Genomic DNA, 14608 nt, shown 5'->3' on the forward strand with positions numbered 1-14608 from the left:
ATATTAAAGAAAGAAAGAGAAGGTTATGGAACAGCTGACAAACCTAGAAGTGGACCACCACAGAAAACCACCTCCAAAGTTGATCACATTTTTAAGAAAAAGTCAGTATCTGATGTCCATAACAGTACTGTACGGATTTCGCGCGAAATGAACGAAGAATATGGGGTCAAAGTGAGTCGCCAAACTGTGGTGTGACTGCTAAGAGCTGTAGAGTTGAATGCACGAGATCCCGTCAAGAAGTCTTTCATCTCTGCAAAGAAGCGGAAGGTTCGACTTGAGTTTGCCAAAGGACACAGGCAATGGAAAGAGACAGATTGGTCTAAGGTGTTGTGGTCAGAGGAATCCAAGTTCAACCTGTTTGGTAGTGATGGCAAGAACTATATATACCGTCCAATTGGAAAACTAATTTGAGATAAGGTACCAAACACCTACAGTAAAACATGGTGGTGATAATGTCATGGTTTGGGTCTGCTTTCTGAATCTTCCATTAACCCTCTGCATAGAATTGGTGGAAACATGAATGCTACCATGCACAAGGATATACTGGAGAATATAATGCTGCCACATGGTAAAAGCAAAGTAGACAGGAGATGGAAATTCCAGAAAGACAATGATCCTAAGCATACATCCAATTTAGTCAAAAATTGGTTAGCAAAGAAAAATGTTCTCCTGCTGCAATGGCCAAGTCAATCACCTGAGTTTAGCCCTATAGAGCAGTGTTCCCCAACTCCAGTTCTCAAGGCCCACCAACAGATCATGTTTTCAGGATTTCCTTAGTATTGCACAGGTGATAGAATTATTGCCAGTGCAGGTGATGGAATTATCACCTGTGTAATACTAAGGAAATCCTGAAAACATGGCCAGTTGGTGGACCTTGAGGACTGGAGTTGGTGAATCCTACTATAGAGCACCTCTGGGATGAGTTAGGATGACGAGTTGGGGCCCGTACCCATAGCAATAAAGATGAATTGTTTGCAGATTTGCAAATGGAATGGAGCAAGACCTCTCAAGATGTCTTGAATAGCCTAGTAGCTTCAATGCCCCGTCAGTGTGGTGCAGTAATTAAAGCAAGAGGTTATGCTACAAAATACTAAGTTATGGCATTGAAATGAATTACTCTCTATATTGTGATCAATAAATAGTATATGCAAAACTTTTGGCAGTCAGTTTTCTTTAATTAAATGACCAAATCTGTATTCAAAAGCGTTCTGGTTAAAATTAAGGTCTTGCATGATGACAACTTCATGCACTTTCAATTCATCACCAGGAAAATGAGACAGAAGTAATCACACTTTAAAAAATGCAAAACTTTTGTTTGTCTCTCTCTCTCTATATATAGTTATATCTATGTCTATCTGTAGCTTAGTCACCATAAAAGAAGGGGGCCCCAAGCTGTGTGTCGCCCCTTTTGGAATCACTGGGATCCTTTGAAGAGTACCAGAGTTATTACCACATAAAGTGACACTGGTCAGAATTGTAAAATTTGGCCTGGTCATGAAGGTGAAAACATGCTTCGGGGGAAGGGGTTAAATAAAGTGCTTAGTGCTTGATACGCAAACCAATAGCAATAAAGACAAACCGTGTTCAATAATAATATGGCAGTGACAAATATTAGTCAAAAAACAAGTACATACAGTAGATTAATACAATGTGTAGATGGACAATATATGTCATATAAGGGGAGTGTGTATAAGGAGACCTAACCCTAATAGACATAATGTACAGTATGCAGACAGCCAGCACAAGCAATGACATGGGTGCAGGAGTCTGCTCATGTATGAAACTAGACCTGCTAAGGTGAGCTGGACCGGAGAGAACGCATTCATTGTGTTAGGAGGTGCCTCAATTTTCTTCTTTTTCTTCTAGCTTTAATAATGACTGATATTACATTGAAATGACTCCTAGTGAATTGTTCATATTGGCGATCAGTGTCGGACTGGAGTGCCAATAGCCCACCAGTAACCAACTCCAGCTTTCAGCTCCATGGAAATATGACTTTATCCTCACAGAAATTTCTATAGCAATAAAATGGGAAGATTGGTAAATGAATAAGATGAAGCCTTTGTCTATACACAGTAATTTAAGTGTATTGTGCCTAGTACTGCTCATATAAGAGGGTGGTGGCCCTCCTGTGGGCTAGTCCAAGCCTGTTAGCGCTGTGGTGTATTATTCTATTCGGGGGTCGTCCACCTGTCCCCTCCAGCGCCTCCTCTTAGTAAATGTGTCGCAACTGCAAGGACTGGTAATAATCAGTGTGGGGCCGGTCACACTCCTCCTGCCGCTGCCATTTGATAAATCTGGCTCATTTTTTGACTGTCTTCTTTAAATTTGATACCACCTATTAGTTGGCTTACAATGTGCCAGAAACGTGCGCTACAATTTTGGTGCAAATTCTGGTAGACCCGCCCCTCTCAGTTAAGCCACGATTCTGTCCCATTTAGCTGATAAATCTCCCAGTGACATCTGATTATTATTTAGATTTGTAATGAACATAAAACCACAATCTTCGGACCATAACATATATTACCAGCCTACTTTATACACATTCAATTGCCAGCACAAGTTATCTTACCCCCAAAATATCTCTGCTGCTCCCTCATATAACTGTATGAAATATATGAAGAAACACAAGTGTATCCCCATATATTATCTGTACAAGTCCATAGATTAACCACTATTATGTGAAACATATAAAATACACTATAGTACAATATTAGTGTCCTGTTCCTTTAAATCTACAGATGCTTGTCACCATGGTGACTGCATTCATACTCAGCCAATAGGATTGCTCGGTTTGAATTTGAGAAAAAAAAAGTCCTGTGTCGTCAGTTTGATACATCTCATCTGAGTGTGAAGACAGACACCTGCGATCAGCGAGAGATTATAGGTATAAGACGGGATATAATATAACGGACGGGGCCACATCCCATCACACGCACTCAGCGACCACAACTGACAGCAATCAGCACATTTATCAGAGGAGAAGTCATTATTCCCCCAACACATGATAGCTGTTACATATGTGTCTCAGCGTAATACTACTCATTCCCAATCTCCCCCTGGCTCCAGTAATGCCCCCAAATATATCGCCAACATGAGCCAATCACCAAACCCTCTGCTGACGGCTCCTGATGTTTTATAGGATTTGGATACATTTCTACAAGAGAAGAAGTCAGCGGACACCATGGGGATCGAGTATTCTGCCATCGATGGACCAGGTAGTATCCATCAGTCTGCGATATCGGACCTTCCTCCAGATTCTGCTGTTACATGGGTTTTTTCAGCTTTACCCCCTACCAAACATAACCAATTTAGGTTTGTTTTTTTTTCCCAAGGGCTATAACTTTTTAATGTCTGTCCACATAGAAGTGTGAGGTCTAGTTAGTTTTCAGGACAAGTTGTATTTATAAATGACACCATTCATTTACCACATAGTACAAGAAAACGGGGGAAAAATTCCAAGTGGTAGTGAAATTGCTAGAGAAAAAAACTCAAGTCTGACATTGTTTTTTTTTGGGAACAGTTTTAACGGCACACATTGTGTGGTAAAAATGACCTGGTAATAGGATCCTATCCTCAGTGTGATTACAGCAAGACCAAACTTGTCCAGTTATTTGGAGGAAAAAAAAACTTTTTTTTTTTATTGTTTCACCATTTTTTCCGAGACCCGTCACATTTTCATTTTTCGGGTTGATGGAGCTGTGCTGGGGCTCATTTTTATTGATCCCATTTTGGGACAGATATGACATGGTCATCGCTCCTTACAGGATTTTCTGCAGTATTGTGGCGAATGAAAAAAAATTGAATTTTTACTTTTTAATTTTTTTTTCTGCACTATGTGTAAAAGGAAGGAAAAGCACCTTTTTACTTAGCGGAATGGGGGGCAGTGTGGCGGTCAGTAGTGGCGCTCTGTCACGTCCTCTCTGTACAGTGAGGATTGCTCTAATATCTGGTTGTGTTTTCTGCAGATTACGTCAGTCCTGAGGAACAGCTGAGGAGACTGGCGTATTGTGTAAAGCTTCTCCCTTCTCCCCTCTACAAGAAGGAGGTCAGTGAGACGACTCAGCAACGCTGCGGCCTTTTCTATAAGGTAGCTGTGTATTCGGATCTTCCTAGTATCCTCCTAACTTCATCTCTTCTCTTCCAGCGCCTGATGCCGACCAACCCCATTGCCCAAAGAAGATTCATTGAAGAGTATAAAGCCAGGGAGAAAAGGAAAAGGGAAGAAAGGCACAAGGGACTAAAAGAACAGAGCAAGTACCTGGATGAAGAGGAAGATGAGGAAGAAGAGGAGAAAGCGGCAAAGAAGATAAAGCTGGACATCATGGAAAGGGAATTAAGACAGAAGACACTAAAAGAACTGTGCGCCTACCTGGATGAAGAGGAAGAAGAGAAAGAAAAGAAAGAAGAGAAAGCGAAGAAGATGAAACTCCACATCAAGATCCCTGGTGGGGAAGGGACGGCCAAAGCCCAGAAAAGACGACAACCAATCCCAACAACAAGAAGGAAGAAGGAGAACCAGACCAACATCCGCTATTACATCAACCGGTATTTGAGAGGAAAGAGGAACATCATGTGGACCATCCTGCTGGGACATCTCTGCAGCTAACATCACATACAGCAATACCGTCTGGTAAGTATAAGACCACCAAAGTAATAATAGCAGGATAGTGTAGTATAGTGGTAGTAGATCAGTATTCGTAGTGTAATAAGAGTAATAATACTAGTGAAAATAGTAAGAAAGTAAGAAAAATAGTCATAAAATAACAGTAGTAATAGTAGTAGGTAGAATAGCAGTGTGATCCAGGGTCCTAGGACTGATCGCCTTTTCTCGGGGTCAAAAAGGAATTTTTCCCCTGTGACACAAATTGGCTGAAGGTGTCCGGGGTTTTTTGCCTTCTTCTGGATCAACACTGTAGGTATAGGGTAGTATTAGTAGTGATAGGAAAGTTAGAATAATGTTGAAATAAGATAGCAGGGTGTTAATAATAGTAACAATATGAAATAGTTATATTTATAGCAATAAAAACTAATTAAAATAACTACAATGCTAATACAATAAGTAGTGTAATGTTAATTATATATCAAATTAGGTTTGATCCAGGGTCATAGGACTGATCGCCTTTTCTCGGGGTCAAGAAGGAATTTTTCCCCTGTGACACAAATTGGCTGAAGGTGTCCTGGGGTTTTTGCCTTCTTCTGGATCAATAGTGTAGGCATAGGAATTTTGGTAATACCATTATTAGAATCACAAGAGTAATAAAAAAATCTCTAAAATTAAATATTAAATTAATTAAAAAATAAAATTCTTACGGGTACATTTTTAATTGTAATAGTGCAGCAATAATAAAAATGGTAATAATAATAATAAATCTATTTGTGACGCCCAGTTAGTTAGTAAGCTAGTGTTAAGTTAGTGTAGGGACCCATCTGAAGAGGTCGCCTTGTCGTTGGCAGATGGGCTCAAAATGTGAGACAAGAACCTCATATTTCTATGTACAGGAGATCTAGCAGTAATACCATTCAGGAGATAGATATCTGTGTACACACATTTTGTTATATACTTTTGCGCAGCACACATGGCAGGTATACAGGTACAGGGCGCTCATATCTAGTGCGAGTCTTACAGTGATATTATAACTGGGCCTTAAGGGTAAAATGCTGATAACTATGTATCCTGGAAACAAAAAGGAAACTAGACCTTGTAAGTAACTGGTTCCCAACGAGTGATGAATATGTACAGGGCAGTCAAATACCAGGACCCGCTCTATAGCGCACATTTTCATCAGGCAGGTGCAGTCAGGGCTCTTACATGATCTATGTCAGTCGTGATGCTGTATTACACAGTCCTGCCTCAGCCGCCGGCAGTGGAGCCAACCCTGATCCTGGCAACTTAACCCCTTATAGGAAACAGTCAGAGGCAATCACATTCTGTAGACACTTTAGACAGGAGAGGGAGGAGCGATCATGGTGCCGATGAGTTTTTTTTATGGCAGCCCGTGATCTAACAATGGACCCCATGACAGCCATCTTACTGCTACTATTAGACTCCGGCTGAGGAAAGATCTATGAGGATGTAAGGGGATAAAGGAGTGAAGAGACATACACAACAGTGTATGCCGAGTGTCTGTGAGCAAACATTGCTATCTGCAGTCCAAAGATGATCGGGAAAGAGGAAGAATAACAATGGCAGGAACTCAACTTTAGAGTGGAACTCACGTCCCCTAAGGAAGATGATTAGAGAAGACACAGGGTCGGTGACAGCTGTGGCGCAATTATTAATTATTAACAGCCCAGGATGGAAAAGAAGGGAGAAGTCAGCGCCTGAACCTGTAGCAGGATGGACGTGCACTGCAGTGGAGTTGGCTTATAGCTGACATTATGAGTAACCAGCTGCGAGTGGAGGACAGAGTACCCAGCTCCAGGAGAAGAAGTGTGTAACCAGCGACCAGGGCTGAGAGATCCGAATCGGGTGAGCCGAGCCAGGGCCAAGAGAGACGACCAGGCCGCAGAGAGGGACGTTCGTGTGAGTAGTTACTTGCAGCCTAAACGCACGGTACAGAGTGTAGGCCGACAGCGTAATTCATGGAACAAAGATGGCCTGTGTGATGAGCGTACTGTATACCAAGTAACTCATCAATCCGGGACTTATGGCCTAGTGAGAAACACTGGTGACCCCCGTTAGGGCCTGTATGATGTGTTGAGACACCTAGAAAAAAAGACAACGGTGACTGGCTCAGTAGTGAGCGTGACGCCCGTTATACTTTGGCATTAGGACTAGACATTACTGATAAACAGTCCTGCAAGATATAGAGGACAGTGCATATATGTGTGTGCATGTGTATATGTATAGAATATATATATTCTATACCAGGGGTCTCATACTCAGCTGGATATAGGGGCCGCACATGGAAAAAAAAAAGGGGCCGCATTCTTTGCATGACAAAGTGACATTTTTAGTGATACCATTTTTTTTCTATACACCTTTTGAACTGGTCCTCATTTTGTAGTAATGCCCCATCCTGATCCTCATCTTGTAGTAATGGCCCCATCCTGGGCCTCATCTTGTCGTAACGTCCCCATCCAGGTGCCCGTATGTGCCCATCCAGGTGCCCGAATGTGCCCATCCAGGTGCCCGAATGTGCCCATCCAGGTGCCCGTAGTGCACATAACAGAGAAAAAAAAAAAAAAAAAAAAAAAGATTCTTCTCACCTGTCCTCCGTTCCCTCGGCGTCCTTTCTGCACATGCGGCTCGCAGGCACCATAGATCCCCTGACGATCTCGGCCCGCTCCAGGAGCCGCCAACATCAGCGCTGTAGTGCAGTGTATTGCCGCGCAGAGACCGGCTCTCAGCACAGCAATATCAATGCCAGCCGCCGGCCTATCAGAGGCCAGCAGCTGACATCTGAGCATGGCAGTGACGTCATACGCTGCTGCGCTGGGACGCAGATGTCAGCTGCTGGCCTCTGATAGGGCCACGTGTTTGAGACCCCAGTTCTATACATTACACATATATATAACATTGTATAGATATTCTGCATTGCTGTGTCATAATTCATTATACTGTTACCCATAACACTGTGCCGTGCAGAGATTAGAAATATCTAAGGCTGATTAGTTCACCATTTGCAAAATTGAATCTAGCCCTGTCCTCACAGCAGCACTGGGATACCACTGGTGTGATCAGGGCTAGTGGGCTCCTAGATTGGGCAGAGGAGCTCAGTTTTCAGTAGGAGCTGGCCGAGGAGAAAGGAACGACTTGCATGGGGCTGCTGCCATGAAGCAGCTCACAATGTGGAGATTTATCCGGAGACGCGGTGGACGGGCTGTGATCGGATATGCCTCCTAGGACCCGAGCTTTACCCCTCACAAGAACAGCAGAGCTCCGACGGCTGCAAGTGACCGGAGAGTGGCTGATTAGTGACTGCTGCGTCTTCTGCAGCTCAGATAAGAGCTGTACAAAGTAGGGCCTCAGTAATGATGAATACGAGAAATGTCCGCCCCTCACATGCCCTATATGCGGCCTCCAGAGGTAAAGTCTCCCGTGTACCCAGCGCCTCCTCCCGCCTTCACTGCTGGCGTGCTCCATTCCTTAAAGCGGATGTCTGATCATAACAAGTTATCACTTATCCACAGGCTCAGTGATCACTTACTGATCATGGGGTCCGACCTCTGGGAACAATCGTCTGATCGAGAACTTTTATCCGGTTAGAAAGCAGCAGAAAGTCAGGTACCAACGGCAGCTCCATTCATTCTCTATGGGTCTCCGGAAAAAGCCGCGCTCAGCACTTGGATGCCACAGAGGGAATGAATGGAGCGGATCCTGGAGTAATAACATGTCCTCCGCTCCTCAGCTTTCCGTCTCTTATTCATTGCTCTGTAGCATTAGCACTTTTTATTAATGCAGAGGACAGAATAATTTCTGTTGAGAAAAGAGATAGATGCTGGGAAAGGAAGTTGTTTCTGCGCTCTCTGGAATCACGACAAACCATTAGTATGGATAAAAATGTAGGTTTATTGTCTGCGCGTTTCATAGTCCACCGACTGCTTCCTCAGGACAACCATACATAACAGGTTGTGTATGGTTGTCCTGAGGAAGGAGTCGGTGGACTCTGAAACGCGTAGACAATAAACCTACATTTTTATCCATACTAATGGTTTGTCGTGACTCCAGAGAGCGCAGAAACAACTTCCTTTCCCAGCATCTATCTGACATATCCATAGGAAGCTGCAGCATTTGGAGTCCTGGCTTTGTAGGTGTTGTGTCCCACACAACTCTACTAGGTGAGCAGTTTTTAATTCTTTTATGTAACATTTATTAATTGGATAAGACCCTATTGCGCTCTTGCATTTTTCCATAGTTCTGTTGAGAAGAGGCACAGCGCCTCCACCTGGACGCTGTGCAATACTTAAGTTACACTAAAATTAAGACGTGCAGCGACCCTGAAATAACAAATCTATGAACACAGGCAAAGATTATCACATTTATTGTTCATACATTCATCCAGCTCTTTTTAAATGTGGGTCCACGATAACTGTTAAGTGGCTATAAATATGACATAAAAAGTTATAAGAATAAAACTCATTTCAATATATTAAAATTAATGAAAAAAAAATCAATGCACTCACCTGTAGGAAGTTGTTTAACTGGGTCTTTGACTTTTCCAGAAACTTCTGGTCTATGGACTTGAAGGGAAGCTTGCTGAGAGAAGGCAACTGCACTTTCTTCAATGAAGGAAAATACTAATTAAAGAAAAAAATCTAAAATTAATTTTCATTGATCGCAGATGTACGCTAACCTTGCCTTATTTAAAGGGGAAGGACTTAATTCTGGGTTTGTGCTCTGGCAATGCTGACAGCATAGAGATTCTGTATGACTTTATGCACATCTTGTACCTGTGTGACCCAATGCGTATAGAGTATAAGGATCTCTGCTCCCGGACCCCATTAGACAACTCTGACAGTTGAGAAAAAATTACATTGATGTTCATAAACAATCTAGCTTTCAGTCAGAGGCATGGCCGGCTGTCAGTCAGTGCAGGGGCGCAGTCACAGCCGCCACTCATTATACACTGAGCAGTGACTGAAGCTGCGCCGGCCGCACCTCTATGACTGAAAGCCCGAGGCTGTCAGGAGGAATAAAGTTCATTTCCTCCCGGCAAACAGACTTTAAGTGCGGTGGCCACACGGCTTCAGAACGCTATTAACCTGCAGATTGACACATAGATTAATAGCCTTTTTCGATAGCACAGGTTGTCTTTAAATATTAATAACGACTCAATTATAGAACAACACCACTGAGATTCAAAGAGAATCCCGGTATCCAGCACTTGGCATAAAATAGTGTACAACTAACCATTAAAGGGAACCAGACATCACCAAAAACGCTATTTACCTGCAGATATAGGGTTAATCTGCAGGTAAATAGTGTGAAAACCCTGCATAGCTGGCTGACTTGAACTGCAGCTACACACAGAAAATGACATTTTAATCATGGTATAATCACCATGTAACAGCTCTCTCCAAATCACCGGGGCAGGGGAGTGAATTACCATTCAGTGTACTGGGAGCGCAGATGTAATCACGCCCTCGCACTTTGAGTATACTAGAAAAATCTAAAAACTGACCAGCATCTCCAACCAGAATAAGACAAATGTGAACAGTTGCAAGCGATCAAGACTATTCAAGTTTGGGAACCCCTGATCAAAATTACTTTTATTGTGAACAGTTAATCAAGTTGAAGATGAAATGATCTCTAAAAAGGGCTAAAGTTAAAGATCACACATTTCTTTCGTATTTTAGGCAAAAAATATATAGTATTTTTTTAAATTCTAAATGGGCCGATGCAAAAGTTAGGGCATTTAGCATGGTTAAGATCTAGTAGCACCCCCTTTTGCAAGTATCACAGCTTGTAAATACTTTATGTAGCCAGTCAAGAGCCTTTCAATTCTTGCTTGAGGGATTTTCATCCATTCTTCCTAGAAAAATTATTCCAGTTCTGTGAGATTCCTGGGTCATCTTGCATGCACTGCTATTTTAAAGTCTAGCCACAGATTTTCAATGATGCTCAGATCAGAGGACTGTGAGGGCCATTGTAAAACCTTCAGCTTGCACCTTTTGAGGTAGCAGATCGTGGATTTTGATGTGTTTAGGATCATTACCCATTTGTAGAAGCCATCCTCTTTTCAACTTCAGCTTTATTACAGATGGTGTTATGTTTGCATCAAGAATTTGTTGAAATTTAATCCATTCTTCCCTCTACCTGTGAAATGTTCTCTGTGCCACTGGCTGCAACACAACCCAAAAGCATGATTGATCCACCTTCATGCTTAACGGTTGGCGAGATGTTCTTTTTCTGAGATTCTGTGCCCTTTTTTCTCCACACATACCTTTGATCATTGTGGCCAAAGAATTCTATTTTAACCTCATCGGGTCCAGAGGATTGGTTTCCAAAATGCATCAATTTGTTTAGATGTTCTTTAGCATACTTCTGATGCTGAATTTTTCTTCTGATGACTTTTCCATGAAGGTCAGTGTTTCTGTACAGCAGAACAATGTACCACAACTCCAGAGTCTGCTAAATCTTTCTGAAGGTCTTTTGCAGTCAAGCGGGGGTTCTGATTTGCCTCTAGCAATCTCACGAGCAGCTCTCACTGAAATTTTGCTTAGTCTTCTAGACCTTATCTTGACCTCAACTGTTCCTGTTAACTGCCATTTCTTAATTACATTTCAAACTGAGGAAAGGGCAACTTGAAAACGCTTTGCTATCTTCTTATAGCCTTCTCCTGCTCTGTGGGCCTCCACCATTTTCAGAGTGCTAGGTAGCTGATTAGAAGAACCCATGGCTGCTGTTTTTTGGCACAAGGTTAGAGGAGGCTGGGTTTTTATAAAGCTGGGAAATTTGCATCACCTGGCCTTTCCTATATATCGTATTTTTCGGACTATAAGACGCACCGAACCATAAGACGCACCCCCAAATTTTGGGGTGGAATATAGAAAAAATATATATTTTTATAAGATGGGGTCCGTCTTATAATCTTAATAGGTACAGTATCTTACCTGGGGGTCGGTGGAGCGAGTGTCACAGGAGGCAGGATCCTTTAGGAATCCGGTGCTCCAGCAGTGGGGAGTTGCGGTGGAGCAGGATTGCAGGGCCCTCCGTTCCCTCCCTCAGGAACCTGGCGGCTGCAGCAGAAGAGATGGCTGGGGCCCGATGCCAGGCTGAGGCCTGGTGCATGGCTGGGGCCCGGGGCCAGTGTTTGGCGAGAGGGGCCTGCCTGAGAGCAGGGACCGGGGTCTGGCTGCGTGCCGCCGAGGCCTGCCTGGGGACCGGTGGCAGTGGCGTCGGCAACAGCAAAGGAGGAGGAGGTGAGGTGCTGCGGGTGACTGGCTGGGGGCCGCGGGTGTGTGTGTGTGTACACAAATTCACACGCTGCTGTGCAAATGGAATAGACAATAGATGGAAATTATTGGCAATTATCAAGACACCCTCAAAAAAGGAGTGGTTCTGCAGGTGGGGACCACAGACCACATCTCAGTACCAATGCTTTCTGGCTGATGTTTTGGTCACTTTTGAATGTTAGTTGTGCTTTCACACTCGTGGTAGGATGAGACAGACTCTACAACCCACAGAAGTTGCTCAGGTAGTGCAGCTCATCCAGGATGGCACATCAATGCGAGCTGTGGCAAGAAGGTTTGCGGTGTCTGTCAGCGTAGTGTCCAGAGGCTGGAGGCACTACCAGGAGACAGGCCAGTACACCAGGAGACGTGGAGGGGGCCGTAGGAGGGCAACAACCCAGCAGCAAGACCGCTACCTCCACCTTTGTGCAAGGAGGAACAGGAGGAGCACTGATAGAGCCCTGCAAAATGACCTCCAGCAGGCCACAAATGTGCATATGTCTGCACAAACTGTTAGAAACCGACTCCATGAGGGTGGTATGAGCGCCCGACGTCCAAAGATGGGGGTTGTGCTCACAGCCCAACACTGTGCAGGACGCTTGGCATTTGCCACAGAACACCAGGATTGGCAAAGTCGCCACTGGCACCCTGTGCTCTTCACAGATGAAAGCAGGTTCACACTGAGCACATGTGACAGATGTGACAGAGTCTGGAGATGCCGTGGAGAGTGATCTGCTGCCTGCAACATCCTTCAGCATGACCGGTTTGGCAGTGGGTCAGTAATGGTGTGGGGCGGCATTTCTTTGAAGGGCCGCACAGCCCTCCATGTGCTCGCCAGAGGTAGCCTGACTGCTATTAAGTACCGAGATGAGATCCTCAGACCCCTTGAGAGACCATATGCTGGTTCGGTTGGCCCTGGGTTCCTCCTAATGCAGGACAATGCCAGACCTCATGTGGCTGAAGTGTGTCAGCAGTTTCTGCAAGATGAAGGCATTGAAGCTATGGACTGGCCCGCCCGTTCCCCAGACCTGAATCCGATTGAGCACATCTGGGACATGTCTCGCTCCATCCACCAATGTCACGTTGCACCACAGACTGTCCAGGAGTTGGCGGATGCTTTAGTCCAGGTCTGGGAGGAGATCCCACAGGAGACCATCCACAACCTCATCAGGAGCATGCCCAGGCATTGTAGGGAGGTCATACAGGCACGTGGAGGCCACACACAATACTGAGCCTCATTTTGACTTGTTTTACGGACATTACATCAAAGTTGGATCATCCTGCAGTGTGCATTTCCACTTTAATTTTGGGGGAGTCTCCAAATCCACACATCCATACATACATTCATTATTTTATTTATTTCTTTTTTCTTTGCCTACAACACAAATGTGTCATCTTTAACTTTAGGCCTTTTAGACTTCATTTCATCTTCAACTTGCTGAACTGTTCACAACAGCAGTAATTTTGACCAGGGGTGCACAAACATTTACATGCCACTGTATTTGCAGCAATTATCTAAACCTTAAAGGGGTTGTCCAGCCTTAGGCTACAAGTCTGCAGTCACTCTATATGACTGCAGCTTTGTGAATCCTCACACTGCATATTGTAAGAATTCTCTGGTGCCGGGAGAAGAGGGCGCGTGACTGCAGGTACGTGATTTGTATGAATGCAGCCACGTGCCGACTATATGTGCACGGCCTCGCTCACTGCAAGAGTATTCAGCGAGGACGGACATGTCTTGTGGGAATGTGGCCGGAAGTATGCAAATCGCATCCTTTCTGTCACATGACTGCCCGCTCTTGGAGTTGGCGAATCCCTACAGCGCGCGCTGTGACAAGTCTGCAGTCACAGAGTGATTATGACACTGGGAGTTTTCGTGTTTGTTTGCTCTTTTAAAGCTGTACTTGGTAATACCTCACTCAGTTTTCTGTGCAGATTCTGAAATTCACTTAATCTCCGCAGTACAGTCCAGTTCTTGTTGTCCGATTCTCCTGACTCTGGTAAATTAACTAGTACAAAATATAATGGCATCTGTTCTCCATTCTCTTCAGATACCTAAACGAAAAAAACAGTAACAGAGTGAGAAACATACATGTCAAGATCAGAGAACGTTCTCCCTGCCCAGAAGGGGAAGGCTAAAGCATTACAGCTCGGCTACACCTGCAATCTTGGAACCTGAAATATTTGGAGTTGGTAGGAATACTGCTTGCTAATGTTGTATGCGGCCTGGAAAATGCTTTGATATTTCTCCTCATGGACGCATATATAGCATAGCTGGGAAGGGCAGTGTTAAATCCCAGCTCTGCAGGGTTTGATTAGAAGCACCTGCATGGTTTCTCTAAGAAGCAGGAAGTAGATTCATTGTGAGACCAGCCAAGATGTGAGCTGTAGCTGAGAGACAGACGTGCTGGGTCTTTCTCTGAATGGAGTGACTGGAAAGTCAGTCAGTCTGCTGGATGTAGCAGAGGCAAATGTGTTATCTCATGAATGTACAGATTGTGGGCACCAGACTGGATGTGTCTTGGAGCTAAAGAGAGGCCAGAATCCCTCTCTGAGAGGAGTCTGAACTGGCCGTATGCAGAGAACTGCAAGTATCAGTGGTTGCTATGGACAATAGCTGTTTTGTTTGACAGAGCTGGAACTAACTCAGCGGTGTCTAAAGTAGTCAGGGTCTATAATATTTAGTTAGCGCCTAGACAAGGGTAAAGAT

General features: G+C 44.1%; 1 protein-coding gene across 2 annotated transcripts in view; it reads right to left on the bottom strand.

Moving 5' to 3' along the window:
- Nucleotides 1-14608, bottom strand: part of SNX25 (sorting nexin 25) — a 308205-nt gene that overhangs the window by 30190 nt on the left and 263407 nt on the right. For both annotated transcript variants that reach the window (XM_073642554.1, XM_073642545.1), the window contains exons 12-13: nucleotides 13813-13953; nucleotides 9130-9243 (exon numbers count right to left, since the gene is read on the bottom strand). In XM_073642554.1, coding sequence (XP_073498655.1) covers nucleotides 9130-9243; nucleotides 13813-13953 — 255 coding nt within the window. The remainder of the gene's footprint in view (nucleotides 1-9129; nucleotides 9244-13812; nucleotides 13954-14608) is intronic.

The sequence above is a fragment of the Phyllobates terribilis genome, unplaced genomic scaffold (genome assembly GCF_046119375.1).
Source record: "Phyllobates terribilis strain yellow unplaced genomic scaffold, ASM4611937v1 Scaffold_1__5_contigs__length_1240528914, whole genome shotgun sequence".
NCBI lineage: Eukaryota > Metazoa > Chordata > Amphibia > Anura > Dendrobatidae > Phyllobates > Phyllobates terribilis.